General features: G+C 41.5%; 1 protein-coding gene across 1 annotated transcript in view; it reads right to left on the bottom strand.

Moving 5' to 3' along the window:
• Window positions 1-559: 559 nt before the first annotated feature.
• The window catches only part of MROH8 (maestro heat like repeat family member 8), a 54,319-nt gene continuing 32,817 nt past the window's right edge, over window positions 560-22,061 (bottom strand). The window contains exons 13-24 of the mRNA XM_026503457.4: window positions 19,517-19,652; window positions 16,971-17,161; window positions 15,764-15,901; window positions 15,374-15,488; window positions 14,696-14,836; window positions 13,426-13,590; window positions 12,567-12,722; window positions 10,083-10,205; window positions 8,464-8,563; window positions 8,145-8,210; window positions 3,301-3,466; window positions 560-991 (exon numbers count right to left, since the gene is read on the bottom strand). Of these exons, the coding sequence (XP_026359242.3) occupies window positions 3,324-3,466; window positions 8,145-8,210; window positions 8,464-8,563; window positions 10,083-10,205; window positions 12,567-12,722; window positions 13,426-13,590; window positions 14,696-14,836; window positions 15,374-15,488; window positions 15,764-15,901; window positions 16,971-17,161; window positions 19,517-19,652 (1,474 nt within the window). The 3' untranslated portion in view covers window positions 560-991; window positions 3,301-3,323. The remainder of the gene's footprint in view (window positions 992-3,300; window positions 3,467-8,144; window positions 8,211-8,463; window positions 8,564-10,082; window positions 10,206-12,566; window positions 12,723-13,425; window positions 13,591-14,695; window positions 14,837-15,373; window positions 15,489-15,763; window positions 15,902-16,970; window positions 17,162-19,516; window positions 19,653-22,061) is intronic.

The raw sequence follows: 22,061 nt of genomic DNA, 5'->3' as shown, positions 1-22,061 counted from the left end.
CGGATCAGGTTGTGATCTTGGGGTCCTGGAACTGAGTCCCATATCAGGCTCCCTGCTCAGTGGGGAGTCTGCTTCTCCCTCTCCCTCTCCCCCTCCCTCCGCTTGTGCTCTCTTGCTCTCTCTCTCAAATAAATCTTTTTTTTTTTTAAAAAGAGCTCTACCTTGTTAAAAAGCAAACATCCCTGGAAGAGTTAAGGTCATTAAAACTTGCATTATTAACCATTTCCACACAACAACCAGTTCATTAGATCCTTTCCTGAAAGGGATAGAAAAAGGATAGAAAAGGGGCTTGGAGCCACGAAGGAGGGGGAAGCTAAGCTGTGAGGGGAGAGAGATTTTACAATTTTACCTAGTGCAAGTTTATTTGCCAGGGTTGATGTCTAGGAGATTCTGTCCTTCCCCCAATCCCATCTTTTACTTACATGATCGTTTAATCTTCCAATAAGAAAAAAAAAAGTAACTTCTTACAAATATGTACCTCGGTATAAGGAAGTAAAGCAATATTCAGAGTGAAAAAAAGTAAGAACCTAAAATAATAAAGACGCGGCTGGGCCAGTAATAGATAATGAACAATACCTTTTAATTGTATATGATGAAAATAAAACTGAAATCATATCAAATTATATTGAACTTTTAACATATTATAACACAATTAAATGTCCAGAAATTTTTGTCTTGTATATTTAAAAAATTCTGTAACAACACAAACCTATGTCTGAGGAGAGCCTTGTAAAAAAATAATGGAGATATTTGAAATTAAAGGACTTGTTAATGTAATCACCATTAAGTACTTCTTCAGCCTTTCCCAAACTGCTGAGGTAATAAAAAGCAGACCTCTGCTGCTGCTGCTGCTGCTGCTGCTGCTTCTTTTTAAAGTAATCTCTATGTCCAACATTGGGCTTGAACTCACGACTCTGACATCGAGTTGCATGTTCCACCAACTGGCCAAGCCAGGCGCCCCAGACCTCTGCTTCTTAACGGATGCTTCTCTCTGTGAATTTTAACACAATGAAACATAAATAAATAAGTATTGTACTTGCTCCTCCCTGTTGGTGGTATTACTCAGAAAATAAAAATCTGCCTGGATGGAAAGGGACTCTGGCATAAATATGAGTGAAGAAAAATGATTCTTAGAACTCTTACATGTCTCTGGGGATCTAAACCACATCTTAAACCTAGAGGTCTGTTCACTGCTGTGAGACAGGGCTGTATATGAGATCAAACCCAGGATTCAAACAATATTCCTCAAGAAGATCCACCACCTTTTGTTCTAAGTCCACCCCTCTACAGTGTTTGACACACATTCCAACCTATTGAAAAATGAGGTATGCTAACTTTGTTTTTATTACTTGAGGCTCAATATCACTTTACAGCATTTTTTTTTTTTTTTGTTACATGGATTTGGGGTACGAGTTCAGCAACTGGAATTCATGGTAGAGTAGTTCTGCATTTATTGAAGGAGAGGGACAGAGCAGATGAGAAAAGGGCAGCACAGACCAGCCAAGGGTGTGGACTTGGCGGTCAGACTCTTTTGAGTTTGAATCCTGGCATTTACTAGTTATGTGACTTTGGGCAAGTCACTTTCAACTTCTGTCCCTCAGCTTTCCCATGTGTAAAATGGAGAGAACCATACATGGAGTGGTTGAGGATTGAAAGAGTTAATCATATAATTTACTTAAGAGTCTGGCTCATTGTAAACATTCAGTGAGTGCTAGTCATTTTTGCTCGATAAGCCACAAAATAATGGATAGTTCAAAAGAGACTAAAGGTGGTTTAACGCAGTGAGACCAAGGAGAGGGCACAAGAGCTGCGTGTAATTCAAATGTGCTCAGTGCACTGAAGTTTAGCACCCAGCAGCTATCCTCCAGGTGTCCTCTTGGCTCTGCTCAAGGGTGAAGATTTAATTCAGCGGACAGCTGGGGCCTGCAATTAGCTCAAAACTCCTGAATGCTAGTCTCAAATATGAAGACCTCTCTTGGGCAGCGATCCTCTTGAGGTCATACTTGGCATGCTGAGACAACCCCTAAAACAAACCCAACTCACCATTAATCATAGAGAAATTTGTAAAATGTCTTGGCAGAGGGCTGGGGGTGAAAGGTGAAAATCTGGGGGACAGGGTGGTGAGGATTCATGTTGCTCACTTTACAACAAAAACTTTGTGCAATTCACCGTTGGATGAGTCTATTTTTCACATGCCAGTTGACTCATTTCCTTTCTTTTCTCATACCACCTCCCAGAGGCCTCTCCATTGCCCTAGACAGTTCAGCTGTGGCTCTCCACTCACGTTCCTCAACCAAACAAAAGCCTGGGAAGTAGACCAATAGCGACCATTTCTAATTAATCTGGCATGCCTCTTGGGGGTTCCCACCCTTCTACATGCAGCTCATCAAAGTATTCACCCAACACAAACTAATCTCTTTTTTGGGACACTTATCAAAAATTTTCTCCATCTATGGAGAAAGCAGACAGTGGATACTCAGCAAACAAGAGCTCCCGTCCTGGAGCCACTTGAGGATCTGACAGTAGTTGTAGGAGAGGGAATCAGGAAAATGAAAAGGGGAAGGAAAGAGTAGAAATCTTGCATAACTGGGGTAGATTTAGTATTATATTACTTCAGAAATATTTTCTTGCTTGAAGGTTTTTAAGGGAAAGAGAAAGGAGGAGAAAGGCCACAGGGATTTTATAAAAATACACCAATAATATCAAAACATAAGAATTGGTTGTTACTTTATTCCTAAGATTGCTGACAAGTTGACGGGGCTTTGACGAAAGACCCAACAGTATTAACATTGCAATATTAACATTTATTTAGAATCTCTTTTGAAGCTGTGCTAGGCCTGTTTATCAGGATTGTAACTTCATGGAAGTTCTGACATGCCTCAAAAACTCAGCAGAATTTCACTATTTCTGCAAATTTAAACCAAGGGCTACCCTCCCTTATATATTCTAAATTCTTTTTTAAAAAAGATTTTATTTATTTGTCAGAGAGAGAGAAAGAGCATGAGCAAGGGGCAAGGAGCAGAGGGAGAGGGAGAAGCAGACTCTCTGCTGAGCAGGGAGCCCGATGAGGGACTTGATCCCCAGACACTGGGATCATGACCTGAGCCGAAGGCAGACTCTTAACCAACTAAGCCTCCTAGGCTCCCCTATATTCTAATTCCTTAAAGACTTTGGTAGCAAAAAATATGTTCTGCGGTAATGAAATGGGTGGAGGTAGCTTCAGGCTGGCGTTGCTTTAAGTCTGAAGGAAAAAAAAGGAGCACTATGGTTTTTGTGATTTCTGAAAGAATTCGTTTTTACCTGATGTTACTTGCCTTGCACTTCTAAGTAGGAAGATAGCCCATAAGAGTCCTCAACCCAGACTGCCTGGGATCTGGTTCAGCCCCTATCTTGTGCACTCGGAAGAGAGCCCGAGAGGCGATGATGCGCAGAGAGGGCTCAGGATCACTCAGCAGATCTCTCAGATCTAAATGGCCAGAAAACCCAGGTTGGAGGTGAAGATCTATGAAAATGATCACTGGTCCAGACACCAAACAGCCAACAAGCCTACAGAAGCTGAGATGAAGGACTAACTTTTTCTAAGACTCTGTCTGGAAGTTTTACATTTGTAGATCAATTCCAATTTTGACCTATAAAACTTATTCATTTTTGAATTGTCAAATGGTTTACTCCTTTACAATAACCACAATGCCAAGTAGTCCATCTAAAGTCAAATTATCCGTACCTGTCAAGCACTGTTTAAGACTGCTGATTTCTAAGTTCCTGTGTTAGTCCTAGAGGCTACTCTTAAATCATTATTCCCTTTTAAGTTTTTTCTTAAATGTTTTTTAGTTTTTATGTTTCTTATTGCAAAATAAATACATGCTCCTTGTGCAGAAAATTTAGATAATGTATAAGCACTAGAAGAAAATAGTTACCCATAATTCAACCACAAGAGAAAACCACTGTTATGTTTCTGTTTCTTTTTTCTATTCAGTTACACGTGTGCCTTTTTGTTCCAATGGAACCACATTATACATATTATCTAATAATTGCTTGTTTTATTTAATATTGCATCATCAATATCCAAGTCATTAAATTATTTTCTGTAATATTTTTCCGACTTTGGGGCACCTGACTGGCTCAGTTAGTAGAGCATGCAAGTCTTCATCTTGGGGTTGTGAGTTCAAGCCCCACATTGGGCATAGAGCTTATACTTAGGGGCGCCTGGGTGGCTCAGTCATTAAGTGTCTGCCTTTGTCTTGGGGCGTGATCCCAGAGTTCTGGGATCGAGCCCCAGATCGGGCTCCTCTGCTGGGAGCCTGCTTCTTCCTCTCCCACTCCCCCTGCTTGTGTTCCTTCTCTCGCAGGCTGTCTTTCTCTCTGTCAAATAAATAAATAAAATCTTTAAAAAAAGGGGCGCCTGGGTGGCTCAGTGGTGGGGCGTCTGCCTTCGGCTCAGGGCATGATCCCGGCATTCTGGGATCGAGCCCCACATCGGGCTCCTCCGCTGGGAGCCTGCTTCTTCCTCTCCCACTCCCCCTGCTTGTGTTCCCTCTCTCGCTGGCTGTCTCTCTCTCTGTCAAATAAATAAAATCTTAAAAAAAAAATCTTTAAAAAAAAAAAAAGAGAGAGATTATACTTAATAAAAAATAAATAAAAAATATTTGCATGGCTTCATATGATTCTATAATATGGATATGTTATACTTAATGAGACTAATTTCTTAGTATATCTAATCTTGGATGTTTTCCATTTTTGCTATTTTAAATAACACTGGAATGAACATTCCTGTACCTACTTCTGCTTATTTTCGTAAGTTAAATTCTTACCAGTGAGATTGATAAATCAAAGTATATATTTACTTAAAGGGTTTGATACATATTGCCAAACTTCCCTATAAAAAAGGTGTATCAATCTATGCTCATACCAGCACAGTGTATGATAATATCAGTTTTTGGGTGACTGGCTGGCTCAGTCAGAAGAGCATGTGACTCTTGATCTCAGGGTCGTGAGTTCAAGCCCCACACTGGGTGTAGAGATTACTAAAAAAAAATAAACTTTTTTATTTTTGTTTTTTAATAAAAAGTAAACTTAAAAAAAGATGTCAGCTTTCCCTTAACATCTCTATGTTGAATATTAATTAGTAGTCTTTGCCATTTTGACAGAAAAAGTCATACCGGTATCTCATCTTTTTTTTAAATTATTTTTATTTTATTTTATTTAAAGATTCTATTTATTTATTTATTTATTTATTTATTTATTTATTTGAGAGAGAGAGCATGCATGCAGGAGGAGGAGCAGAGGGAGAGGGAGAAGTGGACTCCTCACTAAGCAGGGAGTCCGACGCAGGGCTCAATCCCAAGACCCTGGGATCATGACCTGAGCCGACGGCAGATGCTTAACTGACTGAGCCAGCTGGGTGCCCCTAAAGATCTTATTTTTAAGTAATCTCTACACCAAATATGGGGCTGGAACTCACAACCCTGAGATCAAAGGTTGCATTCTCCACCAAGTGAGCCAGCCAGGCGTCCCTGAGATTTTAAATTCTTAAGTAGCATTTTAATCTTTAAATTCATGTTTATTTCCAAAATGGAATATGATTTTTAGTTTCTTTCATTTCTTGCATTAAGATCTATCTGTTTCACAGAATACATGAAGAAGCAGATATCAGTTTTGGAATCTACAGGACTAGAAACTTATTTTGTCATAAAGTCAGTTTAAATTCATATTTAAAATTTTGTTATTTTTCCATTTAAATTTAGCTTAAAAATTACCTGCAGTAAATGACATAAATTTGTTTAAAAAAGAGTGCTAGAACACCCTATTCTAAGACAGATAAGCCACCATTAGGGAAGGAAGAGGGTGGGATTATTCCACAAGGCTGAACCGCATGAGAATGTTACTTGCCCTACAGACTGGCAATTTCATATGGCTCATATAGAGATCTCCTACAAAAATGACTTTAGAATGGAAAAGGAACTTTGGTTCCCCATTGTTTTAGATTAGAAAATAATTTCCTTTTAATTGAATAGAATCAACTGTGTGGAATCCTGCCTCATAGAATAAAAGGATCTATGTGACTTTCTTTCTTTCTTTCTTTCTTTCTTTCTTTCTTTCTTTCTTTCTTCTTCTGATTGCTGTGGGGAGGTAGGAGTAGTCAGAGAAAAGTGGCATGATCTTCCTTTTTTAAAAACTTCTTTTTTTTGCCTTTTTTGTTATTGTTGAGGTATAACTGACATATAACATAAAACATTATATTAGTTTCAGGTGCGCAACATAATGATTTGGCATTTGTTTATACTGTAGAATGATCATCACCACAAGTCTACCTGATATTTCTCATAATCTTTTTATACAAATAATTTTTTTCTTTTTAATTAATTTATTTTAAGTGAACTCTACCCCTGATGTGGGGCTCAAACTTATGACCCTGAGACCAAGAGTTGCATGCTCTACTAACTGAGCCAGACAGGCGTCCCTCGCATAATTTTTTTTTTCTTTTTAAAGATTTCATTTAGGGGCGCCTGGGTGACTCAGTTGTTAAGTGTCTGCCTTCAGCTCAGGGCATGATCCCAGAGTCCTGGGATCGAGCTCCACATTGGGCTCCTCTGCTGGGAGTCTGCTTCTTCCTCTCCCACTCCCCCTGCTTGTGTTCCCTCTCTTGCTGGCTGTCTCTCTGTCAAATAAATGGATAAAATCTTAAAAAAAAAAAAAAAGATTTCATTTATTTATTGACAGAGAGAAAGAGAGAGAGCAAAGCAGGGGGAGCAGCAGGCAGAGGGATAGGGAGAAGTAGGCTTCCCACTAAGCAGGGAGCCCACTGCAGGGCTTGATCCCAACCCTGGGGTCGGCACCTGAGCCGAAGGCAGATGCTTAACCAACTGAGCCACCCAGGCACCCCTCTCATAATCTATCTTCTTTCTTTCTCTCTTTCTTTCTTTCTTTCTTTCTTTCTTTCTTTTTTTTAAAGATTTTATTTATTTATTGGACAGAGAGACAGCCAGCGAGAGAGGGAACACAAGCAGGGGGAGTGGGAGAGGAAGAAGCAGGCTCCCAGCGGAGGAGCCCGATGTGGGGCTCGATCCCATAACACCGGGATCAGGCCCTGAGCCAAAGGCAGAGGCTTAACAACTGTGCTACCCAGGCGCCCCCTCATAATCTTTCTTAAATAAGGTCCAGCTTCTGGCTATTTTACCAGTTACATATTTTTATTTTAAAAGCAGTGAATTGTTCAGGATTTTATTTTAGTTTTTTAAAGGATTTTTAAAGATTTATTTATTTATTTGAGAGAGAGAGAGAGAGTGCATGGGGGGAGGGGAAGAAGGAGAAGGGAAACTGACTCCCTGCTGAGCGTGGAGCCTGAAGTGGAATTCAATCCCAGGACCATGAGTTCACAACTATGAGATCACAACCTGATTCAAAACAAAGAGTCAGACACTTAACCAACTGAGCCACCCAGGCACCCCTTAAAGATTTTATTTTCAAGTAATCTTTACACCCAGCGTGGGGCTTGAACTCATGACTCAAGATCAAGAGTCTCATGCTCTATTGACTGAACCAGCCAGGCGCCCCCAGGATTTTAATTTGGTTCTCATTGTACATACTTTTTTGGGTTGTGAGGCTTGGCATTTCATGGCATTTTCTAATTGTAGGAGTACTTCTTAAGTGGGAATAAATAATTCTTTGAGTGCTAAATCCTCAAAGTTGTACAGTTATAGAAAATTTCCACTCACTGACAAGTCAGGAAACCTTTTACATGGTGGTTGCCTTATACGACTGTAACCCTCTGTATTACCAAGTCCTGCCACCTCACAGGACAACCGCTTATAGAAAACAGTGCTGCAGTCATCTCTGTGGTACTTGTGAACTATCGGCATAATTTACTAAGATGGTATTTCTAGATGAAACCAGGAATTGTTCCTGAGACACTCATCAAATCTGGTTTCCAGACAAATAGGGTCGTGTCCTTTCCTAATGGGGGGGGGGGGGATTTGGGCTCCGGTGAGACTGTCATTCACTTGAGGTCTCCAAGGTCTTCATTACTGCAAAAGTCAGGCTGTCTGGTTCTAAGCTTTGTCAGAGAGCCTGCCCACAGTCACCACCTCAGATCCCTTTCGAAATGTGACGCACCCCAAACCAAACCCAAGTGTGTGATCACTCACCATTCTTTATCCAGTCAGTGCCCTTCATCTTGAGCTCACTGTGATCCATGTGCTTTAATAAGAGTCCTAAATGCAGGATAAAGTCAGTGAGGCTGTGGTCTGGCTTTGGCTCTAAGCAGTTGGCAGAACTGGCCTTTTGATAATTGGACAGATCCTAAAAACCTGACTTTCAAGTGCCTGATAGTTACCTAGAGATAACAGCCCTTTTCTCCAAAGAAGAGTTTTCAAGGCCATATTCATAAAGACTGGGGATACTCAACAACACAATTTGGGAAAATAGAGGATAAAGTGACTGTAGAAATGAAAGGATTGCTTATACCTACAAATAAGACTGCTGCTCTTCTGATAGGAAGTTTTGCATTCTTGGAGAACGTCAATGTTTGGGCGAGGAGGTTAACTTTGCCCTGGCATTTTTTTCCCTAAGTGGGGAAAAAAGTAAGAGTAGAAAGGAGTGAAGTACACCACTGTTTTTGTCAGCCTCACTGTAGTTTCCAGAGCCAGGGACGATGCCAGATGTTAGACACATAGAACATGGTGCTTGGAACAGTAACTGCAGTTGCTTAATTGATGTTATGCCACAATAACAAGTCCCTAGGCCAAGTTACATCCTCCGGATACACCATGCTCACAGTCCCTCGTGCTGCAGGTCGTGCCCGTGATGCCTCCAAGTCCATCTCCACTTCTCTGTATCTAAGTCTTCTCTGTTCCCTCAGCTCTGCCTTGAGCTCTGCCCCCCTATCGGCTCTTCCCTGATCACTCTTGCCTTCCCGACCTCACTCGGCTCTGAGCACTTCTGCAGGTACCCCTCTCTTGGCACCTATCATTTTTCATCTTGAGTTTCTATCTAATTTTCCACAGAGGTTTTATCGCCCTTACTAGCTAGCAAGCTCTCTTAGGGAGTTTATATCTTCGCCATGTTTCTGGGTCTCCACGGCCTGTTGCATACTGGATGTGTTGTGCTTCCTGGACGAATAAATGTACCTCTCACTAGTTCTGTTACAAAGATCGGCAGCTCAGGGAAGGAGGAGGACCATCAGAATCTATTCCCATAGATCTTATGATGTCACATGGACAACCTATAATCCTATGCATTGAGAGCACTGAATTTCTGCTGTAAATACTGTCATCAGTGCCTCGGATATAGGTCCTGGTACAGGTCAGAGAGATACTACTCTGTGGAAAGCCTGACACAATGGCACTGTGGGGCTTCCTAGCCCCGTAAGTCTGATCAGAGGAGCCTGCACTGGGTCCTAAACAGGTTACACATATGGAAGACCCCTGGGAAGAGTCAGTCCTTGTTTCTTCGTAGTAGGATCCCAGCAGTCCTAGAGTCAGATGTCCAGAAAACCACGGATGCTGAAACTGCCCTGGCTCCAGCCTGCCCCTGAGATGGGCCCCAGTAGCCTTTGTCAAGTTTGTGACGAGAAAGGATGGCATCTGGGTCCTAGCAGAGCCAGTGGCATGCTGCCGTCACGCTGCATGGCCTACAGCTGCATGGCAACCCTTGCTTGGGGCTCCCTAAACGTGCTCTAATAGAGGGTAAAACAATCCACTATATCCAAGAAAAGGATTAGAGATCATTGTAAAGGCAATACACAACTCCAGTTCAATTCACTCCCTAAACAGTTTTTTAAGCCTGTACTATTATCAACCTGACTCCATAGCCCCTGACCCAGATTAGTGGGGGCTTCCAAGAATTCAAAAGAGAGTCTTTTTTTATGAGGAAAGGTGGGAATAGAAAGTGAGTCTGTGATTCAGCTGGCAGGAAACTAGAGAAATAGATTCCCAGTATAAGACAGGTCATGGAGATTAGCTACTGACGTGAAAAGGGATGGGAAATGTTTCCGTTATCTTGTGTTCCTCCATTAAAAAATATGTCAGAAAAAATAAGTACGCTAGCATATAAAAGTGTGAACAAAGCCATTACTGCTCACATACAAAGAATGTGCAGACTGCTCCAGCTTCACTGGGGCTGATGTACCAGGGGTCTTTGCAGTACACTTCTTGGGGCAGCTTCCACTTCAGGAACTGGGCACATATTCTTAGGACTTGCCTGCTTTCCTGTGAAAAGGATGATCAGAGATCAGCATCTTCAAGCATTTTTTAGCTGAGGTAACCTTCCTTCAAATAAAACTGGCTAAAGTGAGGGCAGGAATGGAAAGGAACCAGAGTCCTCCCCTCTTTCAATTTCCCCAAACAGTCCCCCTCAAGGGGGCCCAAGAAGCCTGCAGAGTTGTGGGGAGGATGTAGAAACCACTGGTCTAAGACAGAAGTGAGAGCTATCCGGTTTGATACCAGAGCAGGGATTGGGGCAGGGGTTCCCGCTACCCCATGCGCTAGAGATAGGGCTCTCCTCCTCCCCTGCTTGCTGCTCCCATGTCAGTCTCCTGTCACTTTACACAGGGAAGTGGAGCTCCTCTTCTCACAGTCCTTGTGGAACCTCTGGCTTGGAAGGAATTCTGGACAGTACTGATCCCTTCCCGATCCAGATGCTTGAGCAAAATTTAGCAAGTGGGCTTCTTCTCTATTTATGGCTCTCAGAATGTCTCTCATGTACCACATACCACCTCTTAGGAGTATTCAAGCGAACACCTTGTCCCAGGTCCACTAGATTTGGGCCATGAAAATTCCTTTGGGGACTGATGGGAATACACGTTAGTTCAGCTACTTTATTTGTAAATATCTAGTAAAGTTAAAGGTACCCAGATATTCTACTTCTGGGTTTATGCCCTCTAGAAACTCTCACACAGGTACACAAAGAAATAGGTAAAAGAATACTCATCGCAACATTTTAATGATGAAAAACTGGAGACAATCTAAATATCCAAGAATAGGAACACTGGAGAAGTGTGAAGATATCCTCGAGATGCAATTCTATATAGCAGTGAGAATAAATGAACTGGAGCCCACAACGTGGGCAAATCTTACAACGCTAAATAAGCAAAAAAGAGCAAGCTGGTGAAAGATTTATAAATGATACAACATACAAAGTTTTTTTCTACATGTAAAATTTTAAAACATGAAAAAATATTACCACAGAAGTGATAACAATAAAATTCAGGATGATTGTTCTTGGGGGAATTCAACTGGGGATAGGTGCATGATTTATTCCTATTTTATTCATTACAGTGGGTGGTAGACTATGTTCTCCGTGTTAGTGATTCCTAACCTGTTTAATGTTAGATTTCACCTTTCTGCTTAGGCTACCCTCTGAAGAGCCTTGAAGACAAGGCTAGGGATCGTTCAAGGTTTGAAAGAAAGTAAGCCCAGAGCCTTGGCTACCCTATGCCTTGCCTGATTGCCAAGGGCTGATGGGGAGCAGGGGGTGAGATGAGTATCAATGCATCCACATATCTGTGACCCCTACAGGGTATACTTTTCCATCACTTGTTTGGGGAGATCTACTCTAAACTTTATTGGGGTCTGAAATATTTCATATTTCTTTTTTCAAAAAGATTTTTATTTATCTTTTTGAGAGAGTGATGGAGCAAGAGAGAGAGAGAGGGTGAGCATGAGCTGGGGAGGAGCAGAGGGAGAGGGAGAAGCAGACTCCCTGCTGAGCAGAGCCCAACACAGGGCTCCATCCCAGGACCCTGAGATTATGACCTGAGCCAAAGGCAGATGCCCAACTGACTGAGCCATCAGGTGTCCCTGAAATATTCCATATTTCTGGTTACAAGACTATAATATCTCCCCCAGGTTAAGGTACCAGGGCCCACCATAATCTTAAGTCTTGTTTCTGATCCTGCTTTTATTTCTGTAATGGGGAGTACGGGTAGTGGAAATCTCCAGCATTTTCCCAGAATCCTTGCAGCCTAAACACACCTCTGTACTGTTGTAACTGGTGGTCATAGTTAGCACTTTGGAATCTTTCAAATGGCTAGCTGGACAGGACAGGCTCCTGAGGTATGGGACAGGACTAAAGATGATGACATCCTCCCCACAACTCTATGGCAGAAAACTCTTAGGAGATTAAGGAGATGTAAAGCCTTCCCTAGATTGTCTGAGAAGCTACTATTTCTGACTTAGCCTCAACACAAGTCTATTTGTCTAAAGGCAGAAGGCAGTTCTTGAACAAAAGAAAAGATAATGGAATATTGCCATTGTCAACAAAAAGAGTTTGTTGAATTCGGCACTGTCTTTAGGCTCTGTGCTAGGCTAAATATTGGGGTGGGGCTACAAAAAGGTATAATATATTGTTCTTACCCACAAAGGGCCATGATTTGCTATATAGAAATAAGGAGTAAGATTTTTCACACAATTCACTTAGGCAAAATAATTGAAAGGTAGACTGTGCTATAGGAAATGGTGAATAAAGATGGTACCACAAAGTCCCTGCCCTCAAAGATGGAATGCTTATTTGCAGATTTGGCTCTGGATTAGAAGTTATTCGGGCAGGAAAGGAGTTGACAGAGGGATTACCTCAGCTACTGCATCATTTTCATCTTGAGAATACAGAAGCAGGGGGACCAAGCTGTCCAGGACTTGATTCTCTACACCCTTCTTATCTGTGTATTTCACAGATTTTACAGAGGCTCCAAAGAGGGTCATGGAGAAACGATGAACATCAGGTCTCACCTACAAAGGGAGTATCCAAAGGGAAGCAAGTCACTGAAAGTGTTCATGCTTAACTTATAAGGGCTAGGTTGGTTGAAACGCCAGTCCTCACATAAGGCTATTAAGCATAGGCAGCTGAGGGCAAGAAGCCAAATAGATACATAAAGATAGCAAGACCTGCTGTTTTGTAGTACTGGTTGTTCTCTCACTCTGCAAATGAGAAATGTAGTCAGCACAGCTTGTGCCTGATACTATATTCACTAGTCACACAAGCTGTTTTGCTGCAGTTTAGAATCCCGGCCTCGCCATACTTGACTCTTCCAAGGATGTGGTTCATTGTGCTCCGTGTATTTTTTTTTTTTTAATCTTTGGGATTTGGGATGGGGACATAGGTATAGTCCACCACCTTGACCTAGTCCTGATTGCCCCCTGAAAGACGTCTTTTCTTTTACAAACTCCCTCCCCAATCCATGATCAGGGTGCTACCCTGGCAAGTCTCTACATCTCAGTTTTGTATTTTTTTTTTTTTTAAATCTGAAAAACAGTAACACCAGTCCTATCAACATCACAAGTTACCTGGAAGGGTCTTGAGAGAGATTTGAAAGTGTTATGAACATAAAAAGGACTATATAAAACAGAGTCTATTTATTACTATCCCAATTTCTATATGCTGTTATGGCAATTACCCTCCCCTAGGAAAGTCTCTCCTCTCTCATTGTCTTACATCACCAAATAGGGAGAACAGGGTCTTCATCATGGCTGTCAAGGTGGTGAAATCCATTGTCTCAACGAGTTGCAGGAGTATTTGGATGGCCAACAAAACAATCTTCTCGTCGGTTTCACGTAAGAGGTCTACGATGCATGGCAACAGGCTCTTGATGCCTTCCCTCTGTGTGCCCAAAGGGAGTACACCATCACCCTCCTGAAAGCACTTCATCTGGTACCAAAGTAGGGCTCCCCACCTTTACTCAGTACCTGGTGCTTGTTGAATGTTTGGTAGCACTGGCTAGTTGAGAACAGAAAAGTAAAGAGGGCATGACTGCCTTCTCAGTATTGGCAGGGCTGATTCGTAGAGAAGGGGCAGAGCTGTTGAAAGTTGCCTCATAAGGCAGAAGTGGGACCAGGTGGGAACGGTCCCGTAATAGACTACGGATTAATGTAAGAAATCGCTTACAATGAAAGAAAGTAGAATGGCTAGCTCAGGTCATAGTGCGTTCTCTAATATGGAATGTATCCAGAGGCAGTAAGATTCCTTGCAGGAATTCAAGCAGAAATTGACTGAGGACACTTAAGGGTCCTTCCCATTCTGAATTGGGATTCTGTTCTTCTGAAACTCCCCAAAGGAAGTAATCTCAGAGTTTCAAAGTTTAAAACATACATGTAAAAAGTAAACAGAATAAGGCAACAAATATTTGTGTATCCAAACAACCAGAATTAACGGGCTAGCATCTGTCATCTTTGTTTCAGATATATATACGTATTTAACTATTAAAAAAATAGAACTCAAGTGATAAAATTGAAGTCCCAGGGGTTGATCTTTCTATCTCACCCAGGCCTAGTTTCTAGCTAGGCCTATAGAAAATGAGCTCTCTTTCAACATGAATGTCAGTAATCCTTGTTTAGAGGATACGCATCCTGGGAGCAGATATCATGGTCTTATCCAATGTACTCCTTAGGGCAACATGGTACAAGACATAAAAGGACACCTGAATGTCACCTTGGCTGTGATGATAGTGAGGGTACCTCCCTACACAAATTATAGGTTTCAAATATTATGACTATCCATGTCTTGGACTTATTTCTTATGATTTCATGAAATACTTCAGTTGGTACTTACATATTTTCTAGGCATAAAATTTAAAAGGTACAAAGGGCTGTATTCCTACTTGCTCCTATTCCCAGGCTACCCAATTTCCTTCCCAGCTGTTACCAGTTTCTTTCTGGGGTATGTTTGATTTGTGACTTATGAATCAGTGGTCTGGGGCCCCTCCTACCATCTCCTGGTGTTTGATAAGATAGCGCAGTCCCCTTAGGGCAAGAAATTTGAAGACACTATTTCCATGATGTAGCCAGTCTTTCAAGCGGACAAGAGAGTATATGCTGGGAAGTCTCCTAGCGACTGGACTCTGGAGAAGCTGAAAGAACCCAGAAATTAGCCAAAGAAGTTACCTTTAAGCCCTTTTTCATGAAAAGAGCCACCTTCCCACCAACTGAAAATATGTATTTTCCTTTGAAAACTCTATGTTACAGGGTGATGCTTACACTGTGGGTATATAAGGAATGCCGAATAATCAATATATGGCAAGAAGAATTTCAGTAGGCTTGAATCTGAGACTATTTCTATCCCACATGAAATGGATCCCAGCCTGCCACGAAGTTGTATAGGGCCCAGGAAAGCAGGTACTGTGGCTTTACAGGCTTCCTGAAACCAGCTTCTTCTTCTTTTTTTTTTTTTTTTTAACATATTTATTTATTTATTTATTTGACAGAGAGAAAGAGAGGACAAGCAGAGGGAGTGGCAGAGGGACAGAGAGAAGTAGGTTCCCCACTGAGCAAGGAGCCTGATGCGGGGCTCGATCCCATCCCTGGGATCATGACCTGAGCTAAAGGCAGACACTTAACATACTGAGCCACCCAACTGCCCCCTGAATCCAGCTTCTAATGAATCTTACCTCCACAAAAAATCCTGCAGATGTGAGCTTATGTTTATCATTCCCTCTGTTAAGAAGAGGGACCAACAAGTACATGACTTTATGTGCAAGGAGGTGATTTCTTTCCAGCAATGCACTGCAAAACACAACACCCAACAGGACACCTCTTAGAAATGCTCCTATCCAGACTGCATGATTCCCAGGGCTGGGGGCCCTGTGAGGATTTTGCCTGGCTGTAGGTGCATAGGACAGTATGGCGGTGGCAGGCCCTCTGAAAAATCTGCCAGGCATTATGGGTGTTCCCATAACCTATGATGTTATCCAACCTTGGTTGCTGTTTTAACTAAAAGGGTGAAAAATACCTAAAGCAGTGCTGATTTAGAGCAGGTGTGCATGGCAAGGGAGTCTTACTTGGCAAGGAGAGATACTCCCTGAAGATGGCACTCTTTCCCTTCCAGGAGGGTCCATCCTTTATTCTTTTCCATGATGTTGAATTCCTGCCAGCACAATGTTCTGAGAAGGAGAGTCTTTGTAGCCTGCATGGCGAAGCTAAATCAAACCAAACCAGTACAAGTGAATAGAACAGGTCCCTCCAACTTACCAGCACACAGTCACCCTGCTCTCTCACTGAAGAGGGCCATGCCTTGATAGCTCTGGATGGTAATTCTCTTCTTTCTAGACTTCCCCAAAGACTCCTAATGCTCTAATAACTTGAAAGGCCCTTCACACAAATTTTTAGCATAAAGAAATCTAACAGATTTTGTTTCCCTGGGAGTTTGAAAAGAAATCTATGATTAAACAAATGATATGGGATGCTAAACCCATACCCATTGTTTTTTTTTAAAAAGCTTTATTTAGATACAATTTATACCCTCTCATAAAATGTACCCACACTACTTTTTATTATTTATTTTTAAAGTGGGCTCTACGCCATCATGAATTCAACGAGGGGCCTGAACTCATGACCCTGAGATCAAGACTCAGATGCTTAATTGACTGAGCCACCCAGGTGCCCCCCACATTGTTTTTTAAACTACCCCCACTATTGGGGCACATGGCAGGGTCAGTAGAGCATGTGACTCTTAATCTTTGGTTCATGAGTTTGAGCCCCACATTAGATGGAGAGATTACTCAAAAAAATTAAATAAACTATCTCTATTACTTACTGAACTAGTATGCTGGATATCACACTAGAGAATCCTAAAACTAGAGGGTCCTTGGAGAGTACCTAGCCTGACCTAATTTACATATAGGGAAACCAAGGCACAGAACAACAGGAAGATTTGCCCAAGGTACACAGCTAGTTAAATGAATGAGAATTAGAACTCAGCTCTCCTGACTTTTAGTTAGGTGTTCTATAATCCACATTATAGCACTTCCTCTGAAAGAAAGTCATGTGCCACAAATTTCTACTGAATTTATCTTGGCGCCAATAAAACAACCAGACCACCAACCAGTGAGAGCCCAGAATGATTCCTGGGCATTTCACCCTGATGTCCCACGATAGCCGACTGTAAGCTCTCCCACGGCTGGGACCACATCTTAGCTATCCTTGTGTCTACCACAGCGCCTAGAGCTTCGTGGTAGTTAAGGTCACTGAAATCACAACAGACAGTACCACAAAGGGGTGACCTCTGAAGACATTTCCTGTTCTGCGTAGAGGCCACTTGGGATGGCGACATCAGACATGGTGAGACCGACGCTGTGGTGTATCTGGATGAGCAGCGTCATGAGAAGCTGAGGAAAGAGTCGGAACGTAGCTGCTTGGAGCCTGTTTCCCACAAACACCTCATAAAGGGCATCTGTTGCCTGCGGTAGAAAAGGCACACCATAGAGCTGAACTCCTGCGAGCACCGCTCCTTACTTTTGCTTTGCTGCTGCTTGTGCCTGAGCGCTTAACTACTGAGCCACCCGGGAGCGCCAAGGTGATATTTTTAATACATAAACTGCTTTTGTATATCAGTAAGAAAAAACTGTAAGGGCTACTAAAAGTGTGGGCCACACACCAGCCGCACTGGCATCACCTGGGAGCTGGTTAGAAATGGAGTCATTCAAGCCCCTCCCCCCCAGATCTGCTGCATCAGAATCTGCATTTCAGTAAGCTCCTCAGCGGACTGGGCTTGTGTGCATATTAAATGTGAGAAGCTCTGGTGTGCAGAACACGAGCAGACAAGTCACCAAATATAATGGCCAATTAAAAAACATATACAAGTGTTCAATCTCACCAATAACAATATAATAATTAAAATAATATTCCTTTTTCACCTACCAGCTAGGCAGCAACAAAAAGGCTAGGCAGGCTCAGTGTGGCAAGGGTGTGGGTCAATGGGCATTCTTATATGACTGGCAGAAGGCAACATTTTAGAGGACCATCTGGGAATTCTCAAAAGTTTAAGTAAGCCTACCCCTTGAGCTAGAAATTCCCCTACAATGGCCTTTATCCTAAGAAAATAATTAGGGGGTGCCTGGGTGGCTTAGTTGGTTAAGCATCCAACTCTTTTTTTTTTTAAAAGATTTATTTATTTTAGAGGGAGGGAGCATGGAGGAGGCAGAGAGACTAGGAAGAGAGACTCTTAAGGAGACTCCACGCTGAGCGAGGAGCCCAATGTGGGGCTTGATCTTACAACCTGAGCTGAAACCAAGAGTCAGGTGCTTGATCTCAGATCAAGTCTTGATCTCAGGGTCGTGAGTTCAAGCCCCACATTAGGCTCCACACTGGGCATGGAGCCTAATTAAAAAAGTAATAATAATTGGGTATGTATAACAAAATTTATATATGCATGATTAAGTTTACTGTAGCACTGTTTTAATGGTAAAAATTTGAAAAATGTCAAAACGTTCACTAAGAGGAAACTTGGAAATGAAATAAATGGTTCTGTATCATGTTACATATTATCTATTTTTAGGAAAGTAATAAAAAATAAATTACTATGCAGCCATGAAAAGGATGAGAGTCTTATATTTTGACATGGAAAGTAGTTCATATATTGTTAAATTAAAAAAGCAGGTCATCAAACAGTATATATAATTTGATCCTACTAATATATACATACAATTTTATAGGCTAACACGATTAAATATATACCTTTATCTGACCTAACACTTAAAACTAAGATAACATTACAGGGATTAAAAAAAAAAAAAAAGGTATAAATCCACAAGAACAGAGAGAATAGGAGAGGAGACAATGGCAGGTTAGAGATGTCGGGATAATTTTGGAAGCTAAAGAAAACCTATATGATAATAACTTAGGTCAAAGAAAGCTGAACCATAACGTGGTAGGGAAGAAAATAAAATAAAAAGTATATATTGATAGTGGGGAAGGCTGTGCATGTAGGGAACAGAGAGTAGAAACTTTGTACTTTCTGCTCAATTTTCTTGTAAACCTAAACTGCTCTAAAAAAAGTCTACTTAAAAGGAAAAAGGTGGAGGAAAAAAGTATACCAAACAAATACATACACAAAAAATTTATATATGTATAAACACTTCTAGAAAGTTCATTTTTAGGGAGATGATACAGCTAGACTAAGAATGGCCTTTAGATTTTTGAAAGGTTGTTTTTTAAAAAAATCCAAAGAATATGTTATGGAGACTATATGGGGCCTGAAAAACTAAAATATTTGTGTTCTGGTCCTTCATAGAAAAAGTCTGCCAGCCTCTGCTCAAGGAGGACCTTTTCCTTCTATGTTATATTCTTCTGTATTATTTGATTTATTTCTTTACGAGTTGTGTATTGCTCTTTAACTATGATGAATCATATATTTTATTTTATTTTAAAGTAGGCTCCATGCCTGAGGTGGAGGCCAGTGTGGGGCTTGAATTCACAACCCTGAGATAAGACCTGAGCTGAGATCAACAGCCAGACAGTTTACCAACTGAGCCACCCAGGTGCCCCAGATGATAGATAGTTTTTAAAGGATAAGGGAACATTTAACCACATCGATTAAACCAAACAAACTTCATTAAACCATATTGATTCCTTCAGTCTCCTGAGCCCCCTCCATGTCAATCCCTTGGTAGAGACATTATAGATTCATAAATGGATGACAGAAGCAAACTTTGAGAGGGATGAAGAGAGACACTCTCCAGATGGAGTGTAGGACCAGTCATCCCGAGAGAGGGAGTATGTTGTGAAGTTGGGAGGGGCAAAGCTCACTGCCTTACAGCAACAGCCACATAGGCCATCTTCTCCTGGGTGGGCGCATTATGGCATTTCTGCAGCTTCCTCAGAAGTCTCCACAGAATCCAGGTGGTGCTGGACAGTTCCACCTCCAGAGTTCTCCACAACTCAGCCAGATGCCTAGAAATACCAAAGAACAGGAGGGTTTAGGAGAATGTCTTATCCTAAGCCCACCACGACCACAACCCTCCTAGAATCTGGAATCCAATCTATCGCTGGTTTTCTTCTCTGCTCAGTTCCTCAGGGTATCAACAGACTATTTGATTTCATTACAATTACTCTTAGGTTTTTTGTTTTTGTTTTTGCTTTTTTATTTATTTTTTAAATTTTTATTATTTTTTTATAATGTTAGCCATTTTTTTCTTTTTTTTTTTTTAAAGATTTTATTTATTTATTTGACAGAGACAGACAGACAGCAAGAGAGAACACAAGCAGAGGGAGTGGGAGAGGAAGAAGCAGGCTTCCAGCGGAAGAGCCTGATGTGGGGCTCGATCCTGGAACGCCGGGATCACGCCCTGAGCTGAAGGCAGATGCTTAACGACTGCGCCACCCAGGCGCCCCTTGTTTTTGTTTTTTTAAAGATTTTATTGATTTGTCGGGTGGGGTGGGGACCTGGGTGGCTCAGCAGTTGAGTGTCTGCCTTTGGCTTGGGTCATGATCCCAGTGTCCTGGGATCGAGCCTCATGTCTGGCTCCCGGCTCAGTGAGGAGTCTGTGTCTCCCTCTGCCCTGGCCCTGCTTGTGCTCTCTTGCTCTCTCTCTCTCTCTCTCTCCCTCTCACTCAAATAAATAAATAAATAAAATCTTAAAAGAGAGAGAGTATGCACAAGCAGGGGGAATGGCAGGCAGAGGGAGAAGCAGGCTCTCCGCTGAGCAAGGAGCCTGATGTGGGACTTGATCCCAGGACCCTGGGATCATGACCTGAGCCAAAGGTAGACACTTAAACAACTGAGCCACCCAGGTGCCCAAAAGAGATCTCTTCTATAAGAAAGACAGTGTGTAAGAACTTTCTTCTATTGTTGACTCAAAGGTAGGGCCTGAGAGTTATATAAACACTGCAGAGGAGCATTATGGGGGGAAGACTGGGAGTTACTCATGGTTTTAATCCATTCTTATTTTCAGAATCTTCCTAGGGATCTTTGTGTAGAGCAAGGGTGGTCTTCCAGTTGTGTATATATCAGAATCACTCTAAAAATTGAGAGGCTTCAGGACTTATTCTAACGTTTTCCTCCCTACTCTGACAATTCTGATCTGTGAATAAAACAAAGTAAGAAGGTCCTAAAGGACTCCTAAAGGGAAGGCCAGAAAGGCAATGTGAAATGCTGAAAAGTCTCATAGCTGGTGAAGTGGACTAAAGAAAAATGAACATTCATTCTTGGGATGAAATTAAGAAATTCCTATATGTAGCGTTTTTTTTTTTTTCTCTGAATTCCTGAGGGAGTAAATGAAGTAATTTGAAAAGCTATTTATTGTGAAAGAAGTGTTTCCAAAGTGCTTTTGGTCTGCTGCACAGTTTTAAGTGTGCTGGGAATGCATCTGAGTTAGGAAAACACACGTTAGCCTATAAGGCAATGGTTTAGATATTTTAGTGTGAAAACACACGTTAGCCTATAAGGCAATGGTTTAGATATTTTAGTGTGAAAAAAATCATCTGGAGAGTGTGCTAAAAATACGGAACAGGTTTCACCTCCAGTGATACTGATCCTGTAGCTGTGACATGGTTTTTGCTTGCCCATCACCCCTTTGGGAATGGGCATTCATCAAGCTGTTTCATACCTTCCTTGTGTTTCGTTTTGTCATTCCTTCTGTCTGGAATGCCTTTTCCACTGCCCTGTCCCACCTTCTACTTAGCTAATTTATACTAAATACCCAGCCTGGGGCAGCCCTTCTTTTAGAAATCCCTCCCCAATCTTTCATCTAGTTAAGTCACATCCTATGAGCTTCCACCGAACTCTCTTATTTTGATTTGAAATCCTCTTATTTGTCTCTGTCTGCTCCCAAACTCTGTGCTGTTCGAGGGCAGAGTCCGTGTCCTGTCCCTTATTTCCCCCAGATAAAGAGTACTTTGCACATAGCAGATGCTTTGAACAGACTCCTAAAAACGATCACCCCAATCTACATGTAAACCAACTAAGAGACTTCAGGTAAATAATCAAAAATATAATAAGAATGAAGTTTCCTGACTACGCCATTTTCATTTCCAGCAGATTCCACAATTCTCATATGATCTAAAGCAGTAGGTTCTCAAATTCATCCAAGAGCTAGAACAAATACAAACAATAAAATAATGCTAAAGTTACACTTTAAAATAACTAAGTATATTTAATATTTTGTATTAAATCTTACGTTTCCTATAAGGATCCAGTGTAGATAAGCTGAAGCAAGTAGTAAAGATTTAACAATAACATATTAGAGAAATATATAAAAGAATATTCTATTTTATTTTAGTTAATTAATTTATTTTAAAGATTTTACTTTTAGGTAATCTCTTCACCCAATGTGGGGCTTGAACTTACAGCCCTGAGATCAA

Source organism: Ursus arctos, unplaced genomic scaffold (assembly GCF_023065955.2).
Source record: "Ursus arctos isolate Adak ecotype North America unplaced genomic scaffold, UrsArc2.0 scaffold_16, whole genome shotgun sequence".
NCBI lineage: Eukaryota > Metazoa > Chordata > Mammalia > Carnivora > Ursidae > Ursus > Ursus arctos.
Note: the sequence above shows the minus strand (reverse complement) of the source record. Positions and strands in the feature narration are given on the sequence as shown.